Source organism: Rhinolophus ferrumequinum, chromosome 12 (assembly GCF_004115265.2).
Source record: "Rhinolophus ferrumequinum isolate MPI-CBG mRhiFer1 chromosome 12, mRhiFer1_v1.p, whole genome shotgun sequence".
NCBI lineage: Eukaryota > Metazoa > Chordata > Mammalia > Chiroptera > Rhinolophidae > Rhinolophus > Rhinolophus ferrumequinum.
In genome coordinates this window covers 20,632,622-20,653,743 of record NC_046295.1, presented here as the reverse complement: position 1 = coordinate 20,653,743, position 21,122 = coordinate 20,632,622, and the positions used below count along the sequence as shown (strand labels likewise).

The 21,122-nt window shown below is 37.6% G+C and overlaps 1 protein-coding gene across 3 annotated transcripts in view; it reads left to right on the top strand.

Moving 5' to 3' along the window:
* ADAMTSL1 (ADAMTS like 1) overlaps positions 1-21,122 on the top strand; it is an 887,009-nt gene that overhangs the window by 670,202 nt on the left and 195,685 nt on the right. For 2 of the 3 annotated variants that reach the window (XM_033123964.1, XM_033123966.1), the window contains 4 exons: positions 536-674; positions 13,115-13,165; positions 17,658-17,862; positions 19,131-19,278. In XM_033123964.1, coding sequence (XP_032979855.1) covers positions 536-674; positions 13,115-13,165; positions 17,658-17,862; positions 19,131-19,278 — 543 coding nt within the window. The remainder of the gene's footprint in view (positions 1-535; positions 675-13,114; positions 13,166-17,657; positions 17,863-19,130; positions 19,279-21,122) is intronic. The other variant, XM_033123965.1, reaches the window with a different exon arrangement.

Genomic DNA, 21,122 nt, shown 5'->3' with positions numbered 1-21,122 from the left:
CCATTCAGATTGTATTTAGGGAGAAACAGTGTCAGGTTGCTGGCAGGTCCTGATTCTGTGCTGTATTCCATTGTCCACCCATTACCAAGAGGAGCAGCGTTGAGGTTTATTTATTTGGGATCTTTTCCTCCCTGGTGCCCCAGGTATAAGGGAGCCAATTTTGCATCCTTGTATGAGATGGCTGGTAAATAAATACCAGTGATCTCTTTTGGATACAGAATCTGTGTTAGGCTTCTAGATTATAACAGAACAAATTAATAAGAATAGTTCTTGCAACAGAGTCTTATAATCTAGCTATGCCCCTATAATCTAGTTCAAGCCCTATGGTAGGATGTAATTCTTACAATTTGAGTGGGAAAACGCAGTATTTGAGGCAGGCAAAAATTAATGAGCCTTCCGTTTATCTGTCTTTTGTCCTGGAAATGACTGGCGCATTGGGGAAGAATGTCCTTAATGTGAGATGGCCAAAAAGCAGAAAGAAACGTGTTACCTTGACATGTGTGGTTCAACTCGCCTGTCTGGTTTGCTACCGTAGGTTACCAGCTGACATCTGCCGAGTGTTACGATCTGAGGAGCAATCGTGTGGTTGCTGATCAGTACTGCCACTATTACCCCGAGAACATCAAACCCAAGCCCAAACTTCAGGAGTGCAACTTGGATCCATGTCCAGCCAGGTCAGTCAAATTTACTAGTTCATTTATTATAAATATAACTCAAGTTCCAAATAAGCTTCTTAAATGAAAATGCTTTACATTAAAAATAAACAAATAAATGCTGCCGTCCAGTGTCCATTCCTAATCATGTGTTGTTGGTACCCGTGCCCCTTGTTCTGGCTACTATATGATGCCATCCCAGGGCCTCTAGATTTTCCATCTGTAAAGCTATAGGTGAGCACTCTCAGTCATTTTTCTCAGTCTGATTTTTTTTTTCTTTGTGGTTACTTGTTTCTCTCCTTAACAAGGTCCAGACCAATGGACCTGAACAAATGTGATGGTACAATGTTCTCCGGATTCTCTCCATTGTAACTCTGTTACCTGATCGGTGATATGATCGCCACACACCATATTTCAGGGTCACAGCTGGCCCATTTTGGCCTGTGGTGGTTCACATTGATTAACTAGAATCACAAGCAGTCTTAGAGCAATTCTACGTGTGAACAAACTCAGCCCTTGTTAAAGAGAAAGCAAGACTTATTTCCAATAGTCAGATATTTTAAAAGTCTTTTTCATTGGGAGCTTTAAAGAGATACTTGACACTTTCATATACCGCTGTTTGCTTTTTGGAAACCATATTGGCCCTCAGTTATTTGCAGGGTCAAGAATCAGACTAGCAAAGGAAATATCTCAGATGAGGAGTGATCAGAGAAGTGCAGGTCAAGAATCTTTTCATGGGTATAACATTCGCCTTTGTAGATACAACACTTCCTGTTGAATCTCTTTATTGCCTTAGCTTACTCATCCCCAACATATGAGGGAGATTATAAGAAACCTTTTCTCCTACAAAACTAATCACGAAGACCAAAAGACAAAGAATTCTTTCCCAAAGTCCTTCAATTTCTGAGAAACACCTCAATGTTATTTTTTAAAAGTATAGTTTACTAAATACATATGATAAAACTTTGAATAGTTAAAATGCTACATGAGCAACGTGGATGAAAATCATTCCGTCTTTGAATTGTAAGCAATGCAATTTTAGTTTTTGCTTTCTGCTGTTAACTTTTTAAAGTTTACTCATATTCTTTTTGCCTCATATTCATGAATTCTCAATTCTATATGTGATGTGAAATTGCCTATTTCATATATCTAGCTCATAAAAGTGAACTCAGAATGACAGATTTTTATACAAGAAACAGAAAGAATAGATATTTTACAATTATATAATTTAGACGAAGTTTAATTTAGCTTCATATTACACCAGAAAATTATGTATTAAAAATTGGATATGGTAAAAAAACACACAAAAAACTGAATAAGTTGCAGAATTTTGCTTGGACGTCTTTATTTTGGAAATATTAAGGGTATGAAGTATTTCTGGCCAAGATAATTATGACTAATGTAATTCAACCTATTTTAAAATTATTCTACTTATTATACATCTTTATCCATATCTATACCAGAAAGACATGAAAATGATAAGTTATGAAAAGGAAAGTTATCCCAATTCAGACAGGTCAGCCATAGAGAGACTTTGAAAACATTACATACACTTCCATAAAAAAATGTGTGTGTGTTTCTAGGAGAAATGAGGAATCCACTCCCACAACTGCATAGAGCTTTTCCTCACTGGGAAAAAAACTTCAAGGAAGAGATGGCCATGGAAAAAAGTTCTGAAATAAAAGCATTACATTAACCATCTTAAGAAAGCTTTATAATCAGAAAAACATTACTCAGTTTTTTTTCTAGCTTCTGATTTTTGCCTATATTCTCTGTTGGAATAATATTTGTAGTCTATTTCTTATTATCAAAAAGCAAAAGGCCATTCTACATAGAAAGAAATTTGTCTGTGAAATTTATGCTTTTCCTGCATCCTATTTTTTTTTTAAACATCTAATATAGCACATGTATAAATGTTGGGACAGGTGGCTATTTTAAAAAAGAAAGAAAAGGAGAAAGAAAAAATAAGAGGCAGATGTCAGGAAGCTGCTTTTTTATTGCAGAGAATGAAACAAAGCTGTAAAAATTAAGATTTAGCACTAAGAGAGGTTTAAGAGGAATCTGCTTTAGGAAATACAGATATGCTACTCTAAGGTTAAGATATTTCCGGATTGCTGTGAGTCATTGAGCTCATTTGCATACCTGGGATCAAAGCAACCTTTCTGAATTCCAAGAGAGAATCAGAAGTGATGGTCTGAGAAAAGGAGATAGACTCTATAAAACAGGTCTGCCCTCTCATCAGACATAGCAGGATCAAACCCTCAAGGAACTGTTTTCTAACTACAGATTTAACTGTGTATAATAGTAACATCAAGAGTGACACAGTGATACTAAACTAATGCCTTTATATCCAAAATTAGAAATCCCCAAAAGGGAAAATATAGACATTCTGAGTACAAAGTCACATATTTTTGAATTTCAAAAGAAACTCATTTGATCTAGCCAATGAGATATTTATTTACTTTATGTGTCTTAGACTAGCATTTTATGGCCTATTGTATATTATTTGAAAGCAAAATCCCATTCAAATAGCTCAGTTTATTCCCTATCAAGACTGAAAGGTCATGGGCAGCAAAAAGGGCAGCAAATAATTAAGTCTATAATCATAGGTTTATTATTATATTTTACCCTTCTGGGCCTCAGTTTTCTCACCTGTGAAATGGGGGTGAGATGAGTATGTGTTGCATTAAATTAGTGGTTTTCAAACTGTGCCTTGAACCTCTTGTCCCACAGAGTTGCTTCATTCAATTTCATTTCATATATTTTGAAGTGTCTTTAAACAATAACTCACAAAAAGTATATTCAAGCATGTTAAACTAATTGGAACTTATTTGAGCTAAGCTGAGCTTATATTATTGTCCCACTTGTAGAAACGTTATACTACCAAAGTAAATGCGTCTTGCCTTCATCGTGCAGTTCTTCGATTATGTCCGTTTAAATGATAAAATAAGTATCCTAAGATTGCCAGGTGAGCTGTCAAAACTGTTACCATTAGCACCTACTTCTCTATGGTAATATGAATTTTTCATTACTACACAGCTAAAACCAAAACAAACTGGATGTGACAGCCATTAGCCATAATCCTTCATATCTAATTTTTCAATTTACCAAAATAACCTCATTAATTAGCCTTAAGATAAGTAAATGTTATATATTTGAACTAATGAACAACATCACTTAATTTCCAGTGCCCACAGATTGCTGTTAATTTTTGTGCTTTGTTTCTTTCATCTTGTCTATAGCTCGTAACACAGATGAAATCATGCTGTATATAATAGACACGTGGAATTCAGGGGCTTAGCGTTCTTGGTTTCTACTATTCGAAAGTGAGCTGGAATGTCCATGACATGCAGTATCTTTACATTTAGCTGAGACAGGAATTTGAGTCCCTTACACTGTAAGACAAACAATTGAGCCTACCTGGCGGCCAGAAGTTCCATCCCAGGAGAGCTTTGTTACTCTCTTCTGGTGTCATTTATGCAGTCATTTTTATGAAGTGATAAAATGCTTTTTGTTTCCTATCCAAAAGTGGTCTCAAAAAGGAAGCCAAAACTTAATGCCTATAATGAGAGGTCAGAGAAAGGGAAGGTAAAAATTTATTGGCTTTTAGCTAAAATTAGGAATGTTTCTCACTGGTGACTTGGAACTATGACATCACAAATACCGTCATGTGCTCTATACACAGTATAGTTTATATTCTGGTGGTAATCCCAGCTTGGGCACGACCAGAAATCCAGAGCCATGCCCCTCCTACATGGTTAACTTGTTTTCTGCTTCATTAATTTAATACTATAATAGGAACCCTTTCCCATGTAGCTAAGACATTTAGAATCTAATCAAATGTAATGTGCTTGTCATGCTACAGTCATAGATCTGTCTTATAATGCAGTGCATGCCAGTTTGTGCAATGCTTTATGTCATCTTTGCCTTTTGGGTGAAGGCTGAAGGCCATCATGTGGCCAGCAAGCCACAAAATTATGCCTATGGCTCATCAATAACTAAAAAGGCATAGTTTTAGTTCAGCTAATAAACATGTTATATTTTCAGAGTGGCAGTAAAATAGGCCACATTTGACTGTTAAGGCTGTCTGGGGGTAAGTGTGGAAGACATCGTGAGAAGATCAGAGAACCACCTTTTCAGATATTTTTGGCGCAGGCCTCTGGTTTTCCCTCCAAGGCAGTACTGAACGGGACTTAAATTGGCAAGAGTTGGACAAGTGACTAAAGCTCTCACTCATCACACTATCACAGTCACAATCATTAGTAAACAGATCTGTTTCTAGCTGAGCCCGCATCCAGATTGCCCCTACCCTGGAGGGATTTGGAGCAGCAGTCCTAAGCAAATGTCCCAACCTGTATGCCGCAAGCAGTAGTGCTTGGGGAGTTCTCATGGATGTTTATTGTCTAGGCTCCTTTTAACTTGACAGCAAGTTGCATAGGTCATCCTGACCATGCATGACATTGGGAACAAAATCTCAGAAGTGAATTCTAAGGCAACTTTAAAGAAATAATCTGCATTGTGAGAGGCAGGATGTGTAGTGGGCATGTAAAAACCTGGTCACGTTAACTTGGTGACCAGCTAGTCTCATGGCCACACAGCCTGGTAGTTAGGAGGGGAGTTTTGAAGGAAAGCAACCTGGCCTGGGATCCTGGCTCTGCCACTCACTAGTTGAGTAGCCTTTGGAAAATGACTTCTTCACAGGAAGCCTCCGTGTTTTTCATCCTGTGAGGCGAAGATAATAACAGTACTTATCTCAGAGTTGTCATGAGGAATAAATGGCGTAATATATTCAAAGAGCTTAGCAGGGTGCCTGACACATGATAAGCACTCAATAAATGTTAGTTGCTGCAGCTATTATGACTAAGATCATGGTTACAATAATGTGAATGTTACCTCAGAGAAACTCCTAAACTCTAGAAATCAGCTTCCTTCTCCAGGAAGGGAAAAGAAAAAACTCTAGAATTATCTATACAGGTCTAAAAAGGTAGTTCTCTATTCCTTGTTTACAAGAGACACAAATTCCTAGGGAATATCTTCATAAGGCAAATCACATTTATCAGATTTTTAAAAATAGGATGACCATAAGAAATTAATATAATTAGCATTTCCTGAAATCCCAGGGTGCAGTTGTCTAAGAATCCCCACTGAACCAGCTGTGCGACATTACCGTTAATAAACGTGGGATTTATGCCATGTTCATCTCCAAAGAAGGAGAACTCAGTGTAAGAACTAAAAAATGGTTTTTAATTAAAGTATAATATACTGTTTTCCTAATCGCAGAGGTCTTTTTTTTTTTATTACAATAGGTAAGTGATTTAGAAAAGTAACAATGTCCTTCCTTTTGATCAACCTCGTTTAAATATACTGCTATACTGCTTGGAACAGCTAATGAGTAAGCAATAAGAAAGACCACCATAAAAATCTCATGTTCGTGCATTATTGATAATGGGATAAATAAAGCAGAGTTCTGAGGCTTCCATTTTTAGCAAGAGAAAATAATCAAATGTAATACACACATACATACATATGTGTGGGAACTGCACATACGAGTACGTGAGAGAGAGAGACTCTGCATGTACTCAGGTTCCCGCAGAGTTCTGGTGATTTTTAGGGTGCATGGTCGCACCCGTCGCAAGTCTGTAGACATACCACACGTCACCAGACTATCAGCTGTAACTCAGTTATCGGGGCAATTCAGTTCTTCCACCAAGCCAGCTTATCACTAAAAATAATGATCACTTGTTATATTACATTTAAAAGAATTAAGTATAATTATTTAAGCAATTCTTTAATGAACTTGTCAGTTAATAGAACAGGTATTATCATCATCCTCATTTTGAACCCCAATCTATCAGTTTGACGTGACTAGTTAAGTAGCTTTTTTCCTTCTCTAGGCCTGATTTTTGCCATCTATAGAAGGAGCCAGAGTAGCTGTGAGGAATAAGTGTGATAAGGCCTGTACATCTTTAGCAAGGTGCCAAGCAATTTACAAAAGTCAGCTATTATTCTTAAATTAGTACCAAACCTGTAAAATGGCTTGCCCAGTGTTACTTCCATTTGAAGCTGATACAGCACTTTCACATCCATTATCTCAGTTCAGCTTTATAATCCCTAGGAGGTTAGCAGGACAAAGATTATCATCTATATTTAGGGATGAAAAAACTCTGAATCCCAAAGAGGGTAAGTGACCTGCCCCCAAGTTACGGTGAGCAAGAGAAAGCCGGGTCATGGATCTCAGTGCTTCCATCTCCAGAGTATTTCCTATACTACGTGAACTCAGGTAACCTGATCTCTGCCGCAGCATTTGTGCCATCATATTCCGCAGGCACCCTGTTTTCACAATGCCTTCAGCAGCCTCTGAGATCTGGCTTAAACCCAACATAGACCCCCATGACCACCACAGAACTGCCAACCGTATCGATGCCAAGTTGGTACTCTGAGTCTTTGAATTTACCTCACACCCAGGTTAAGCAAGCCCCTTTTGTATACATGAAAATACTGGTGTTTACTCAAACCAAACAATGACCATATCACTTGGGATAATACAGGAAGAGATAAACAAAGCCCAAGGAAACATTAGTCCCACTTATTTAAAAGCAGTTCAGAAATTGCATTCAGTAATATCAAGAATGTTTAACCACAGAAATATAGATATGAGAAAATTTTAAAGTTTTGGGTCAAAAACTCTCTAGTTTTATAATGGAAAATGAATATATGCCTTAAAAATGTTTTCAAATCCTAGACAAGGAAGCGGGGTTCTTTTGGTCTGGTTCTAAAAGATAAATAAATGAATGTTGCCTAGTAGATACTATGGTTTTGAAAAATTGTGACTTATTTACAAAATATGTTCTCATTTGCTGAATCCCAACTCGGCTCTTTGAATAATAGGAAAACGTACTGTTTCATGTCACCAAATGTTAGGGTAGGAGAGATTTTTTTTTTTTTAGATGATCGTCTACTTCAATGGTTTTCAGTTTGTGGTCCACAAAGCTCCAAGTTCTGTTTTCAACAGCCACTAGGAAGGGGACAGGTAAGACAGAGTCCCATGAGATGGGTTTCCAGGCACCCATTCTTACTTCACATTAAAACTGCTGATTTCATCCAATACTTGGATTTCTCTGATGACCAAATCAGAAGTCCAGAAGTGATTCACCCAGGGTCACACAGCTCTTGCAGAGAGAACTGACCTTCCATATACCAACTCCTTGAGGGGTCCTTTTCCTCGTCATGCCATGATCCTTTGTGCTCTGTCACTCATGGAAAAACAAATACTTGTGTCTCTTCCCACTTTTTATGACTTCTCTCCTGCCCCATTCTATACTGTTCCTTAAAAAGAGATTGGTTTCTATCACCCTGGAGTTGTCGCAAGGAGATGAATTAGCCTCTTCTATGCCAGAACTCCTTCCACCACCCACAATTCCATTCCATTTTTTTTTTTTTTTTGAGTACCTATCCTGTGCCAAGTTCTGTGCTTGGTACCTTGGTGAAGGCAAAGAATCACCTAGAGTCAGGGCCCCAAGACTGCCCTCGGGGAGTGGCATTGTACAGTTACAAACAGCATGGTATGTAAAAGACACATGAGACAGAAAGGGAAGGGACAGTTTTGAAAAGCTGTCGTGGCTATTTCTGGGAGATATCCAGTATAGGAGATCCAGAGTAAGCCAAACAAGCTAGAAGCACAGTCGCTATTAAGCTGGCCTTCGTCTGCCTCAGATGCCCCAGTCTTCTCTGCCTCCCAGAGCAGCCTTTCTAAACTGCCAAACTACCCTCCCTCACACAGACAGCAGAGCTAGCGGAAAGCAAGGAGTGGGACTAAAACTGCGCAGTGAGTGGCAGTTTGGGAGTTGCTTCAACCTTGTGTTTGTTTATTTGCTTTAATTCTGGAACATAGTGGTACTGTTTGCTTTTGTGTCTGCACATCAGTGACATGATTTTATTGCATGAGAGCTTACTAATTGCCTCTGTGCAGAGATTGTTAGGAGATACAGTAAAGAACTAATATGGATTCTGTTCCATGGTGCTTAAAGAAAACTCATGCATAGTTAAAAGTTAGTATATAGTTAAAAGTGATGGCAGGAGTTAGTGCTATGGGTGTTTGGAAGAGGAAGAGAGAATGTGTGGCTGGATGTTGAGAAGGAAAATAAGGACAGGCTTTAGAAGAGGTAGCACTTGACTAAGAAATTTCATTGGCCCTCTTCTACCATCGCCCCTCAAAGGGGGTCAAATATATGATGATGGAAGGAGAACAGACTCTGGTGGTGAGTGCACAATGTGATATATAGATGATATAGAACTGTACACTTGAAACCTATGTAAGCTTACTAACAATTGTCACCCCAATAAATTTAATTTTTTAAAAAAGAAAGAAATCTCACTGGGCTTTGTGGAGCCACTTAAGACTTTTGAGTTTGGTTGCTATGACAGCAGTGAGCAGGCTGGACTAGAGGAGGCAATGCCTGCAGGCAGAGAGATCCATTAGCAGACTGCTGCAGAAGGGCCCAAACTTATGTCCGAGAGAAGAAGCACTTTACAGGGGAAGATAATGAATCGTCTGGGCGCTCTGAACTTGAAAAACCTAGAGCACATCCAACTGTCGGGAAGTCAGAAATGAGGCTCTGCAGCCCAGGAGAAGAGGCAAGAGGTCCTGAGAGATTCACTGGAAAGAACAGTTAAAACCCTGAAAGGGACTCTTTATGGTTCATTTCCATTATACAAAGAACCCAGAACCCCGCAAGTTAGGTGCCCACAGAGTTCGTTATATTAGACTTTTCTTTGAGAGAGAGATTTATCACAATGTGTAAATTCTACAACTGAATAGTGTGAGCCTGAATATGGCTTGATTTTTAAAGTCAGGGATATAGTTCTAAAGTAGGTTCTGAGATGATTTCAGGACAGAAACTCAATAATCTTTAAGCCACACATGGAATTTGAGGCAATGGCCTCATTTATACTTTATATTTCCAACTGTTTCTGTCGTATACTTTCTCAGACCTGAATTTTGTTTTACTTGGACGTTCTAGTTCCTGTGACTGTTCATTATAGAACACTTGGAAAACAGAGAAACAAACAAACAAATAGAAAGCAAAAACACCCATAATTCAAACACCAGGAACAAACAACTATTTTGTTTTCCTAATATATTTGTGTGTACATATGTGTATATACTCATACACACACGTATATATAGACTTTATGAAAATGGTTGTATAGATGACATGAATACATGAATTTTCTCAGTATCATGGATCACATTGTACATTCTCTCTTATATTGAATTGTTTTCAGTTGACATTACATTTGAACATTTTCCATGTCCTTAAAAATGGTTCAAAGGCTTCATGTTTGTATACTGCATAGTATTTCATTACCTGAGCCCATCAGAACACAGTGGACAGTTCAGCCAGGTGTAAGCTTTGAGAGGATCAGGCGCAATATCTTTCTTCCACTTACACCACATGAGTCGGAATGACCATTTCCTCATCCTCATCTTCTCTGCTTCCCACCACGACCCCTGATGTTGGGGATTTCAGCGGGAATCAGTTCACTCCCCAATGTAAGAAGTGCATGAGACAGTAAAGAATGAGCAGTTTTTCCCCAAACAACTGTTTCTTAATGTCTTCCCTTTGTGGTTATTTTTTAAAATCATTTTCACCTCCTTCACCACTCCCCACACATATAAACGCATGTAAGAATACATGCACACACATGCACACACCTACAAGTCAAGACGTTACATGGGAAGAACTTCTTCAAGTCCCAAAATGACATCCTTTTTCTTGATTCTTCAATACGTACACTTTGCCTAAGATAAAGGACCAGTGTCCTAAAGGCGAGCAATAGAAAGTTTAGTTTCGGCCACATTGCCTGGCCCTCGGTGACAGCGTGGTGAAAGGCGGGGCCATGGCATGAACCCCAAGAGAGAGCAGAGCCAGCACACGAATATGCATGAACAGGACTGGACAGAGCACCATTGTTTTGATATCTTTCTGTTTTCACAGGTGCCATAGAGTCATTTTATGAGTCTTCACTATGACCCATGCCATAGAAAGACAAATATAGCTATGGTTTTGCTGAATCGAAGTTTAAAATTCCTTGTGCAAACAAAAACGTAATTTCTAAATCAGTTGAAAGCAAAGTCCAACATCTTGAATTCCACACGTTCCCCTTTTATTCCTTTTTTTCTTTTTTAGTCTGTCTCCTTCAATATTACTGCCTCCATTTTAAATATCATCAGCTGATAAATCAGTTGGCAAAGATCTGTAACGGTTGATTCTAATATTGAGGCTGACAAATTACAGCCATAAATTTTTTCTGGAAAGAAGGTAATGACATGCATTTCTGTATTTAGAAATTGATGCAGGTATAACTAAAATATAACTGCAGAGTCATTTTGACTTATTCCTTAATTAACTACTATTAGATTATGTCCCAACTTATTAGAATAACTTTGGAAGGTTGGAATTCATTAAAATATAGTTCTTTTAGAAAGAAAATTCCCTTAATTGCTGGATATAAGAATTATTAGGAAGAGCTCACAGGCTTCTAACAGAGGACAGAAATAGCCTTTCCCATCCGATTTTTTGTCTGCCAAAAGAGGACAGAAAACAATAGGAAGTTTCTGTAACTTGGAAAACTGGAGAGAAAAGTTTAATGTTAATATTCATTCCATTCTCGTGTTATTTAGAGCTGTGAAATTTTGAGCTTCCTCAAAAGACAGCATTCAATTTCATGAACATTTTTACTTACGGGTAACATATATGCATACATCATAAAAATTTAGTCATACAACTGAGTACAAAAACTTTAGTCATACAAATAAACAGAAAATTTAGTCATGTAAGATAAATAAGTCAGTTAGTACTCCAATGGTTGTCTCTTTTGGAAATAGAAATTTATCTTCATAGCTTTGTCTCCCATTTTCTTTCAAATTTAATTGTTATGTATCCCCTTCCCTTTCAGTAATTTCTTTAGGAACTACACTCTTTATTACTCCCTGTTTCCTCCTTACGATCTCCATTTCCCCATGACCTCCATTTACTGCTATTTTTAATCTTTGTGATCCATAGTATGACCAATTCACCCTTTTTCTACCCAAAAGCTTAGGTTTGTAAGCCATTAAAAAAATATATATATATATGTATACACACACACACACACACACACACACACACTCACACACATATTACATTATTCTATATCAGAGGATGGGATCAAAATGAAAGTCTTAATTTATTTAATATAAATATAAACATTTATATTAAATATGTATATGTAAATATATAGCCAACCATCCTGGGATACATGTAAAATACATGAGTTCCTTCAGGGTTCAAAAGAGGCACTTCTTGTCATTTGTCATTTGCAAAATAAGTGCCTTCTTCCCATGCCCTGCGATGCCCTGCCCCAGGCTGATATCTGGGTATTGAGCTCTGTCTCCCCGTCTTGATGGAGGCTCTGTTTCCATCTAAGATGCATGAGTCAGAATCTTCCACAAGTCAGGGGACTCAGGAATAAGAAAGTCTTGCCAATTGGAGGCTTTAGCTGAAATAAGTGAGGTAGGTTAGTGTAGGTTATTGGAGTCCTAAAGGCTTCTGGGGTGTTCCACACAGCCTATAAGATCGTTTCTTGTGAACCTATTAGCCTATCATTTCATTTCTTATGTCTTCTTTAGTCTCTATCTCTAAATCTCACAGGTTTCCCAGGGCACTAGATACACCAACAACGGTCATGACAATCACAACTACCACCATAATAGCAGTTAACATTATATCACATTCTATAGACCACAGAAAAGGTCTTTCATATTTACTATCTCATTTTAACTGTCACCCTTATTTTGGTAGGGATCTTGCTTTTGTTGATAGTTGCCTGTTATATTCACTAGTTCCCCTTCCCTTTATAATGTAACCAAGTGGCTGCTTTCCAGATATTACTAAAATCCTTAGATCTGCCAAGAGAAGAAACCTATTTGCTAGGTTATGTATCACATTATATAGTATTGTCAGTTCCCAGGTACGTACCCTTATATATAGCTCTCTCTTTCATCAGAAGTGAGACAGTAAATATAATGGCTTAGAGAGCATCTGGAAGTCACATTAATAATGATGATAATAATGACCTCATAGGATGTATAATTTGGGAGATTAAAGAACATTTACAAGCTTATTGTGTCATAGTTTAGAATGAGGTGCCAAGTTTTTGTGCCACCACCCTTTCCAATGGTATTTCCTGCTTGGATCAGAGAACTCAGTACAGTAAACGGTGCCCTTTCAAAGAACTTGCCCCTTTTAGAGCATATGCTACCATAAAGATATTGAACTGTTTTCGTGTTGTTTTTCAGAGACAATTTATGAATGTTGTTTTGCATTTGTCTAAAAAAAATGTGTATAATGTAATCATTTAGTGTTTATTTTATTGTGTGTACCTTCTACTCAGAGGGTTGGCATTATTGTTCCTAACAGTGACGGATACAAGCAGATCATGCCTTATGACCTCTACCATCCCCTTCCTCGGTACGTAAATCCATCATCCTGATGATGCTAGAATTAGTCAATCAGTCTTCTGCTTCTCTCATATGTGTATAGAGATTTTGTGTTTTTTCTGCAAAAATAAGATGGTAGATAGCGTATTTTGCCATCTGTCCTGAGTTCTGCTTTGGAATAATCCCTGCCTGCTCAGACTGGAAGCTTGTCATTCAAAAACCATTTTAAGATAGGATCATGTTCCACTGGAGTGGACACAGTAATTCAGTCTGATTAGCTACAGTGTATGGGTTTATGTTATGTCTTTCTTTCACTCCCTTTGTCCTTTCTGTGTTTCCTCTGCAATTGGACCCTAGTCATTAAAGCACTGTTGCTAACTGTTAAACAAACACTGCCTGAAGTATTATCGCAATACCACAAATGTGGAATTCCAGATGTGGTATTACTCTGAACAGGGGCTTTAAATATTCTCCTCTTTTGTTCCAAAGAAATTATAAGTACAAAAAGGCAGTTTTTTTTATATCCTTATTGTTCAGAACGTTTGTGGGGACTTTTTTTTCCCCAAAAACATTTTAGATTCTGTGCAATGTGGTGCTTTTTATAATACAGTATTTTTTTAAACTGGAAAAAATAATAGAAGTCATCAAGAAACTTTTAAAAGACTTGTTGTCTTTATTAATATATTTATAAGAAAACTGGAGAAGCTGAAAAGTATGCCAGCTACTGAGTGTATTGTCAACCACTTTGGAAACAACTCCCCAGGTAGCAGAAATTAGAACTGGATTTGAAATAACCACTGTGCCAAGAGAGACCTTTGCTCTATTCTCTTGGCTTATTTGGACTTCAGAGAGTCAGCTGCTATTTAGAATCCAGAGTTTAAATCAGATCGCAAACACAGTAATTGCTAATAATCCACAGTAGTTTTCTCAATCTCAAACTAGACAAGCCCAGAAATAATCTTATTCTGAACTGTAAAATAAAGCAAAGTTTGATTGAAAAAAATCTCCAAAGTTGTTAATGAATTGAATCCAAATAGAGGCTTTTGAGGTCATCTAGCCTAGCTCCCCTACAATGCTTCATTGTCCTGCTCCTTCCCCAAAATCACACCCATGCACCACACATCTATAGACACGTATTTACACAAATATGCATATATGTGTGTTTAATGCATATGTATTCTCACACATACATACACATACCTAGATATTTATATAATACATATACACCAGTGCAAGTTGTCGTCCAGCGTCTACTTAAACAATTCCCATGACAGGCAGGAAACACTTTTCCCCATTCTAATGGTAGCACGTAGAGAAGAGCCTTTGTTTTATACTATATATAGTTGTTTGGGTTTTTTTTAAGCTCTTCCACTGAGGGGTTACCTCAGTAGTCAGCTCTCTCCCACTTTCCTATGACTATATTGATAAAGATGATAAATAACTTTAGAATGCTTCTGATGTATCGTTTTGCTGGTTTGATCCAGATCCAAACTTATACACTCTTCTTCTTGAAAAAATAATGGAATGAAAATATAAAAAGATTAACTGAACCAAGACTTCATTTGATTTCAATTTCTGTATCCATAAAATAAGTATCCGTAAGACACATGTGTCTCTTTGTGTGAAGGCCGTGTATGTCAAGATAAAGGCAAAATTGAATGTCAGGGTGAGCAACATCAAGTTTATGTGTTTCCTGTAATGGCACTCCTAAATTTCTTGCATATCTATGATCTCTCTTATTTATATTTCTCTGGTATGATTAATGCCTGTCTTAGGTTAAACTTGATTTCTTCTGTATTCGGATTTCCCCCAAATGCCTGAAGCCAGTATTCTCAATAATAGATTGAAATGAGCCTCCTTGGTGTTCGTTTGCACCTGTCCTGTGTACACATGGGCCTGTCCATGCATCACAAGGGGAAAGGACAATCAGCAAATAGACTATATTTCTTACCCCTTGCACTTCTGTTTCTGAACTAATTCTAAAGTTAAACATTATGTTTTATTAATAAAATCTTCGTAAATGGAAGCTATTTCTACAAATATGTTTTCATTCCATAAGAAGAATTGAGGCTGAAAAATCATTCTCACATGGCAGCTTCCTGCTGATCAAAGCAGAAGGCCTTACTTACTGAAATTATTTAAATTAGCCTAAGACCACAGTGTAGATACAAAACACAATTAATGAGTTTTTAAATTGTTCTTCCTTGCTTTCAGTTTTGACTGTAACACTTATCTGAACATAAGAATGCAGTCTGAGGAATTATCTTTAATTCATAATTAACACATGCAACTTTTTCACATCATTCTTAATTTTGAGAATTTCTTAAACTTAACACACTATGTGTTTAAAAAAATTAAAACCCAAAGGAGTTAAAATATATAATATGTGAACTTATTTCTTATTCTTTCAGGGCAAGATTCTTGGGTATGCTTTTTTTCCCCAGCACTTACCTGGTCCCTGTTTTAAGATATCCTAACTGATATCCTCTCTCACCTTTTGTTATACTTTTTTTAAAGCACCAGACATGTTTTGCTTTGAAATTCCTCATAACCCTATTATTATGTAAGGATTCACATGATAATTTTTCACATATAGAACTGTAGTTGCATGTGATAACCATACTATAAATTCTTAAATAATACTAGCATTATTTGTCCTTCTGTGATCACTGACATTGAAAAGGATACTTATTACTGTTAATGAAATTACACTAGAGGTCAGGACCAAGTGTTGAGGTGACAGAAATTAATCACACTGTCTTAAGAAGTGTCAAGTTTAGAGATGTTGGAGTACCAATTAGAAAATGTGCTCCATAATTTTATGGCATCTTAATGTTCTAAGAGATTAAATGTACATTCAAAAACGTATTCCCACTGTACTCTCAGACCACATCCAAGGTGAGTATGCACTTACACATTCAGCCCAGTTGCAGTCTGAATTAGACCTGTTTTCCACCTCCAGAGGGAAACTCTCCAGAGATTTATGTGGAGACAAATGAGAATTGGTCTTACCTTTCTGGAAGAGAAACTCTCTATAGAGCTGCTTCATTCTCTTGAAAGCGACCAGAAAGTTTCCTGAGGGCTAAACAGAGAACCTCAGTTTCCCCATAATAACATTTTCTTATGTGTCTCCTGGGGAAATATGCATAGGAAAATATTGTATTTGGCAACAAGTTTAGGCTGTTGGCAGTGGAGATAACAGTTGTTGCCTAGACTTGAGCAGTCAAAGAAAATATGGAAGAAAATTCTCTGTTACTGGGAAACACACATTATCTAGTCTCATGCACAAGAGAAGTCAGATCACAATGTACATGAAATCCTACTTCTAGGATAATTAATGTCTCCACGGTATGCCTGAGCAATAGTTTTAAATGTAACTATTCGAGTGGCTCAACGTGGTGACACTTTGTGTTTCTCTCATTAAAATGATCTCTCTCATAATTCTAAGAGAAATCTTAAAGTTTCTTAGCAATCCTCATTAACAAGCAGAATGCATGCAAGAAAGACCAGCTCAGTCCCAATGCTTCTATTTTTAAAACTTCAACATTCGCTGATTCTACAGGAGGAGAGAAAAGAATCAGACATAGCTACCTCTCTGCATCTGGTCCCAAATGCTTTAGAGCTGTGTAGAGATATGAAAATCAATGGAATTTTCTTAAATATTATTGATAATAGTGTTATTTTCCCCTTACTTAACTGTATTTCTAAATTCCAGTGCCATTAGCTCTCCAACCAAAACCAAATTTCTTCACAATTCCAGGCGTTTCTTATTAGGAGGACGCTAACTGACAGTGTCCCTCAAACAATTAGAGAGCAAGTAGGTAATGCCTATATTAACACGTGTCCTCCTTAGTTTAATGATGGCATGGTTTGAACATCAGTATTGTGCTCATTCCATATACTCAAAATTGATGCCTATGAAAGTAAGGGAGAAAGAGTGTTGGGTTTACCTTGATCTTTCATGAGCTTCTCGTGTAAAAGTATCCAGGAGCTAAGTAATAAAGCATTGCATTGAAAATAAAAAGGACCAGCCCAGGTGCAAACTATTAGTGTTAACTCATTAACCAATTTCAGTCTTGACATAAATATTTAATGGTTTAAATAAAAGTATATAATATATATGCACAGTATACATTTATAAAACATAAAATAATATATTATACACACACACACACACACACACACACACACAAAGAATATATATTAAAACTATAGGAAGACGGACTGAACAGCCCTCCTTTGAGTACGTTACAGACAGCACAGATATCCTTTTGAACAACTCTCAAAACAGTAATTTCTTAACATTTGCGTAGAGCTCCAAGGTTTGACAGAGCACTTTTGCCAACATCAACTCCTGTCTTACTCGTCAGATTTCAGGCAGTAGAAGCCTTTCGGTTCTCTGGACCATAGCCTGTCAGAACCGGATGGCCCCAATAGGCACTGGGAATGGGTTTGTCACAGAGGTCACTAAGGAGGTCTGGCAATGTGCATGTCCGCCCTGATGACTCCCCTTGCTTCTGTAGGTGGGAGGCCACCCCGTGGACAGCGTGCTCCTCCTCGTGTGGGGGGGGCATCCAGAGCCGGGCAGTTTCCTGTGTGGAGGAGGACATCCAGGGGCATGTCACCTCAGTGGAAGAGTGGAAATGCATGTACACCCCTAAGATGCCCATCGTGCAGCCCTGCAACATTTTTGACTGCCCTAAATGGCTGGCACAGGAGTGGTCTCCGGTAACTGTGCCTTCTTTCTTTGTTCGTTAGGAGAATAAGTCCACTCTTCCCTCTCGTCATCATGACCCCCGGCTACCCTATGCAGCGCCCCACTTTTCCTCTTGAGGTGTCTAGAAGCCTACCAGTTTAGATCCTGGAGTAGGCATGCCCCGATTCCAGCAAAGCCAAATGTAAATGAGTAAATATAGATACATATCTTTCTTCAAGTTACTTCAAGAAGCCTCTCTCGTTCCCCACGTTGTTCCCTCAAGGGCACGGGGAAGCACATCTCTATCAAGAGTCATTGAGGCCGAAAGACTAATCCCGAATCTGTGAAAGCTGCTCTGGTGATAGAGCTCAGGAGAACAAAAGTTTGGTTTCATTTTTTTTTTTCCTTATCCTTTGTCTCTATCCAAAAAGGGTCTGAGTGGATTAAAATTAAAGCTATGTTTATTATTGGAAAAAAGATGAAATGAAAATCACAAAATAATCAGAATGGGGATGAAATAGAATAACTAAAACATACATTCTGGATGTTAGGAAAGCTGCTGCAGCAGCTTACACATAAAAAGATTTGGATTTGCAGTTTCCTGTCTGCTAATGCAAAAAGATTTGAGATGGAAAGACAAGGAGGTAAACCACTGTGCCCTCAGCCACAGAGATGGCAACAGACTTTTCATTTCAGCTGTGTGGCTTTGTGGCAGCAGATCAGCGCTGGGACGTTTCTCTTTTTCTAGACTTGACCCTGGGCATATAGAACCACTGAGGTGCTGTCTACATCTGGCCATTGAATCAGTCCTTTAAACACTTCTTTGCATGTCAGTGTAATCAATTGGATCAGCCATGCTGCAATATAAATTAGCTATGATGACCATTAGAAAACTTTTCACATCCATGTTGGAGCTAGCATTTCCCATATGTTGGACCTAACAATCATTAGCAAAGTGACTACATAAAATTAAAATGCAGTGTTGGTAATCAAAACTGGGCACGCTCTGCAGTTCCTTTGCTCCTTTCGCTGCTTGGTTTGGGACTTTGCACACAGTGGGTGCTTAAGGAATGCTGACTGACTAATCCAAAATTAAGAAATTGAAAATGATTTAACTTTCAGCCAGCTGCACCCTACATAGCCAAACAGAACAAAGACCCCAGGATGGGTAAGAAGTGGTATAAATCCACCAGGAGTCCTTATGTACAAAGCAGCCCTTTAAAAAGCCTCAGGTGGGAAATGCAGATGAGTAAACAAGGCTTTGCCTGTGAGTCTTCTCTCTCTTGCGTTCTCCTTCTAGTGCACGGTGACATGTGGCCAGGGCCTCCGGTATCGTGTGGTTCTCTGCATCGACCATCGCGGGATGCACACAGGAGGCTGTAGCCCCAAAACTAAGCCCCATGTCAAAGAGGAATGCGTCATACCCACCCCCTGCTATAAGCCCAAAGGTAACGAACGTGGCAGGTGCTGTGTTACCAGTCTTTTCATTGTTACGTGTACTCGGGTGCTGTTTTAAATGCCTTAGAATATTTTTAAGTATCCCAAGTGTTTTTAGTAACTGTTCTTTGTGACTTAGACTCTCTTAAGTGGACTTAACTCTTTTTTTTATTAATCTTTCAGATAGTTTTGCTTGCAAATTGTTAGTAAGCACTGCATATGTATACAGTGATCTCCTGGGTCATAAAGTTGAAGACTGCTGCTGAAAAATATCTGCTGAAGGAGATTATAGACATATCATAGAAATATATGTGTGACTTACTAGCTACACTTCTTTCTGCTAAAACACAATGCAGTGAATCTAAGAGTGTCTATATTGCTAAGCCTGAAATACATTGGGAAGCCTCATACTTCAAAATGATGAAACAGAAAGCTGTTGCTTTTTGTATTGAAAATTAAAACAGTATTATGAGACCGGATTCCCGAAGCATAATTCAAAATGAAAAATTGGAATAAATTAAAATTTAATAAATATTGCAAATAATTTATTAAAAGTAAGCTTTAGAAAAGTTCTACTTAGTGAGGAAGATTTATTTTAATTACACTGGGTCTCTCAGATTAGTATGAATACTAATCTGACTACTCTGCTAATATTGTTATAATCTATGTCAGTGAAATAGCCAAAGTCACAAACCATTCAGAAGTAAAGAACTTCTTATTACAAGTTTCCTCCTATTTTTAATATTAAATATGATTCTCATTTGTTTCTTAATTTATTTCTTTAAACCATTACATTTCTCTGAAAATCAGCCACAATGTAACGCTTTATTATACTATGGTTTTCCCTTGGTGGGAGTGAATGGCACGTGAAATCTAAATTACTGATATAAAAGGAAACAACAAAACAACAACATACCAGAAATGCTGATTAATTTTAATCAGTACTCCTCTCTCTCTAAGCTACAGTCTTCTCATCTGTAAAATTGGAATAATAATAGTAACTACCTCAGAGATCATGCAAAGGTTAAATGAGACATAATGCTAATAGGATGCTTAGCCCACTGCCAGGCATATAGTAAGTTTTCCACAAATGTTATCTTCAACTCTTGACTACCATTACCATCCTCAACTTTGGGAGGAAGTGGTCACTGGGGCATATGACAGGACTCATTTCAAATAGACAATGCAGTATTGCAAGCTGACTATTAGTGCCAAACTGAATGCTTCATTATTGAAAGTCAGAGATGGCTCACGCTGTCAGATGTGGCATCGCTGACTGAGTCATTTAGTTGGGAGAAGTTGTTAGTTGTGAAATGATGCCTAAGTAGATACAGTACCGCTGTGTCTAAAATGTTAGCTAATTATTTTGGCTTTGGTAGTCTTATATCTCTCACTCCCTTTGTTTTCTGACTATAAACAATTGTTGCATCTAGAGGACAAGAACTGATACCACTATCTTAAAATAGTCAATTATTCATTAACTCTCTCTTTACCAGGCCACTTCAGAAAAAGAAAAGCCGTTTGTGGTTAACTATCAAAAATAAAACCTAGATTTTCACAACTAAGTAGTGAGTCTGGCTCTACTTAAACATCATTAAAATGCCATATAATTCTATGGTGTATGCATATATGGACATATTTCTTTCATCTTTGCAATTATATGTTATAAAATGGTGATAGAGCTTCACTGGCTTATACTATAAAGCAAGTATGCCTATAAATGATACTAATAAAATATGTCAGAATGGGAATCTTGGCAGTTACTTCTGTAGGAGCAGTTATAACGTCCCTCTTTTTTTTCTGCTCCACATTTTTTTTTTTCCAGGAAGTAGTTAGGAAGTTTGTTCTGAATTGT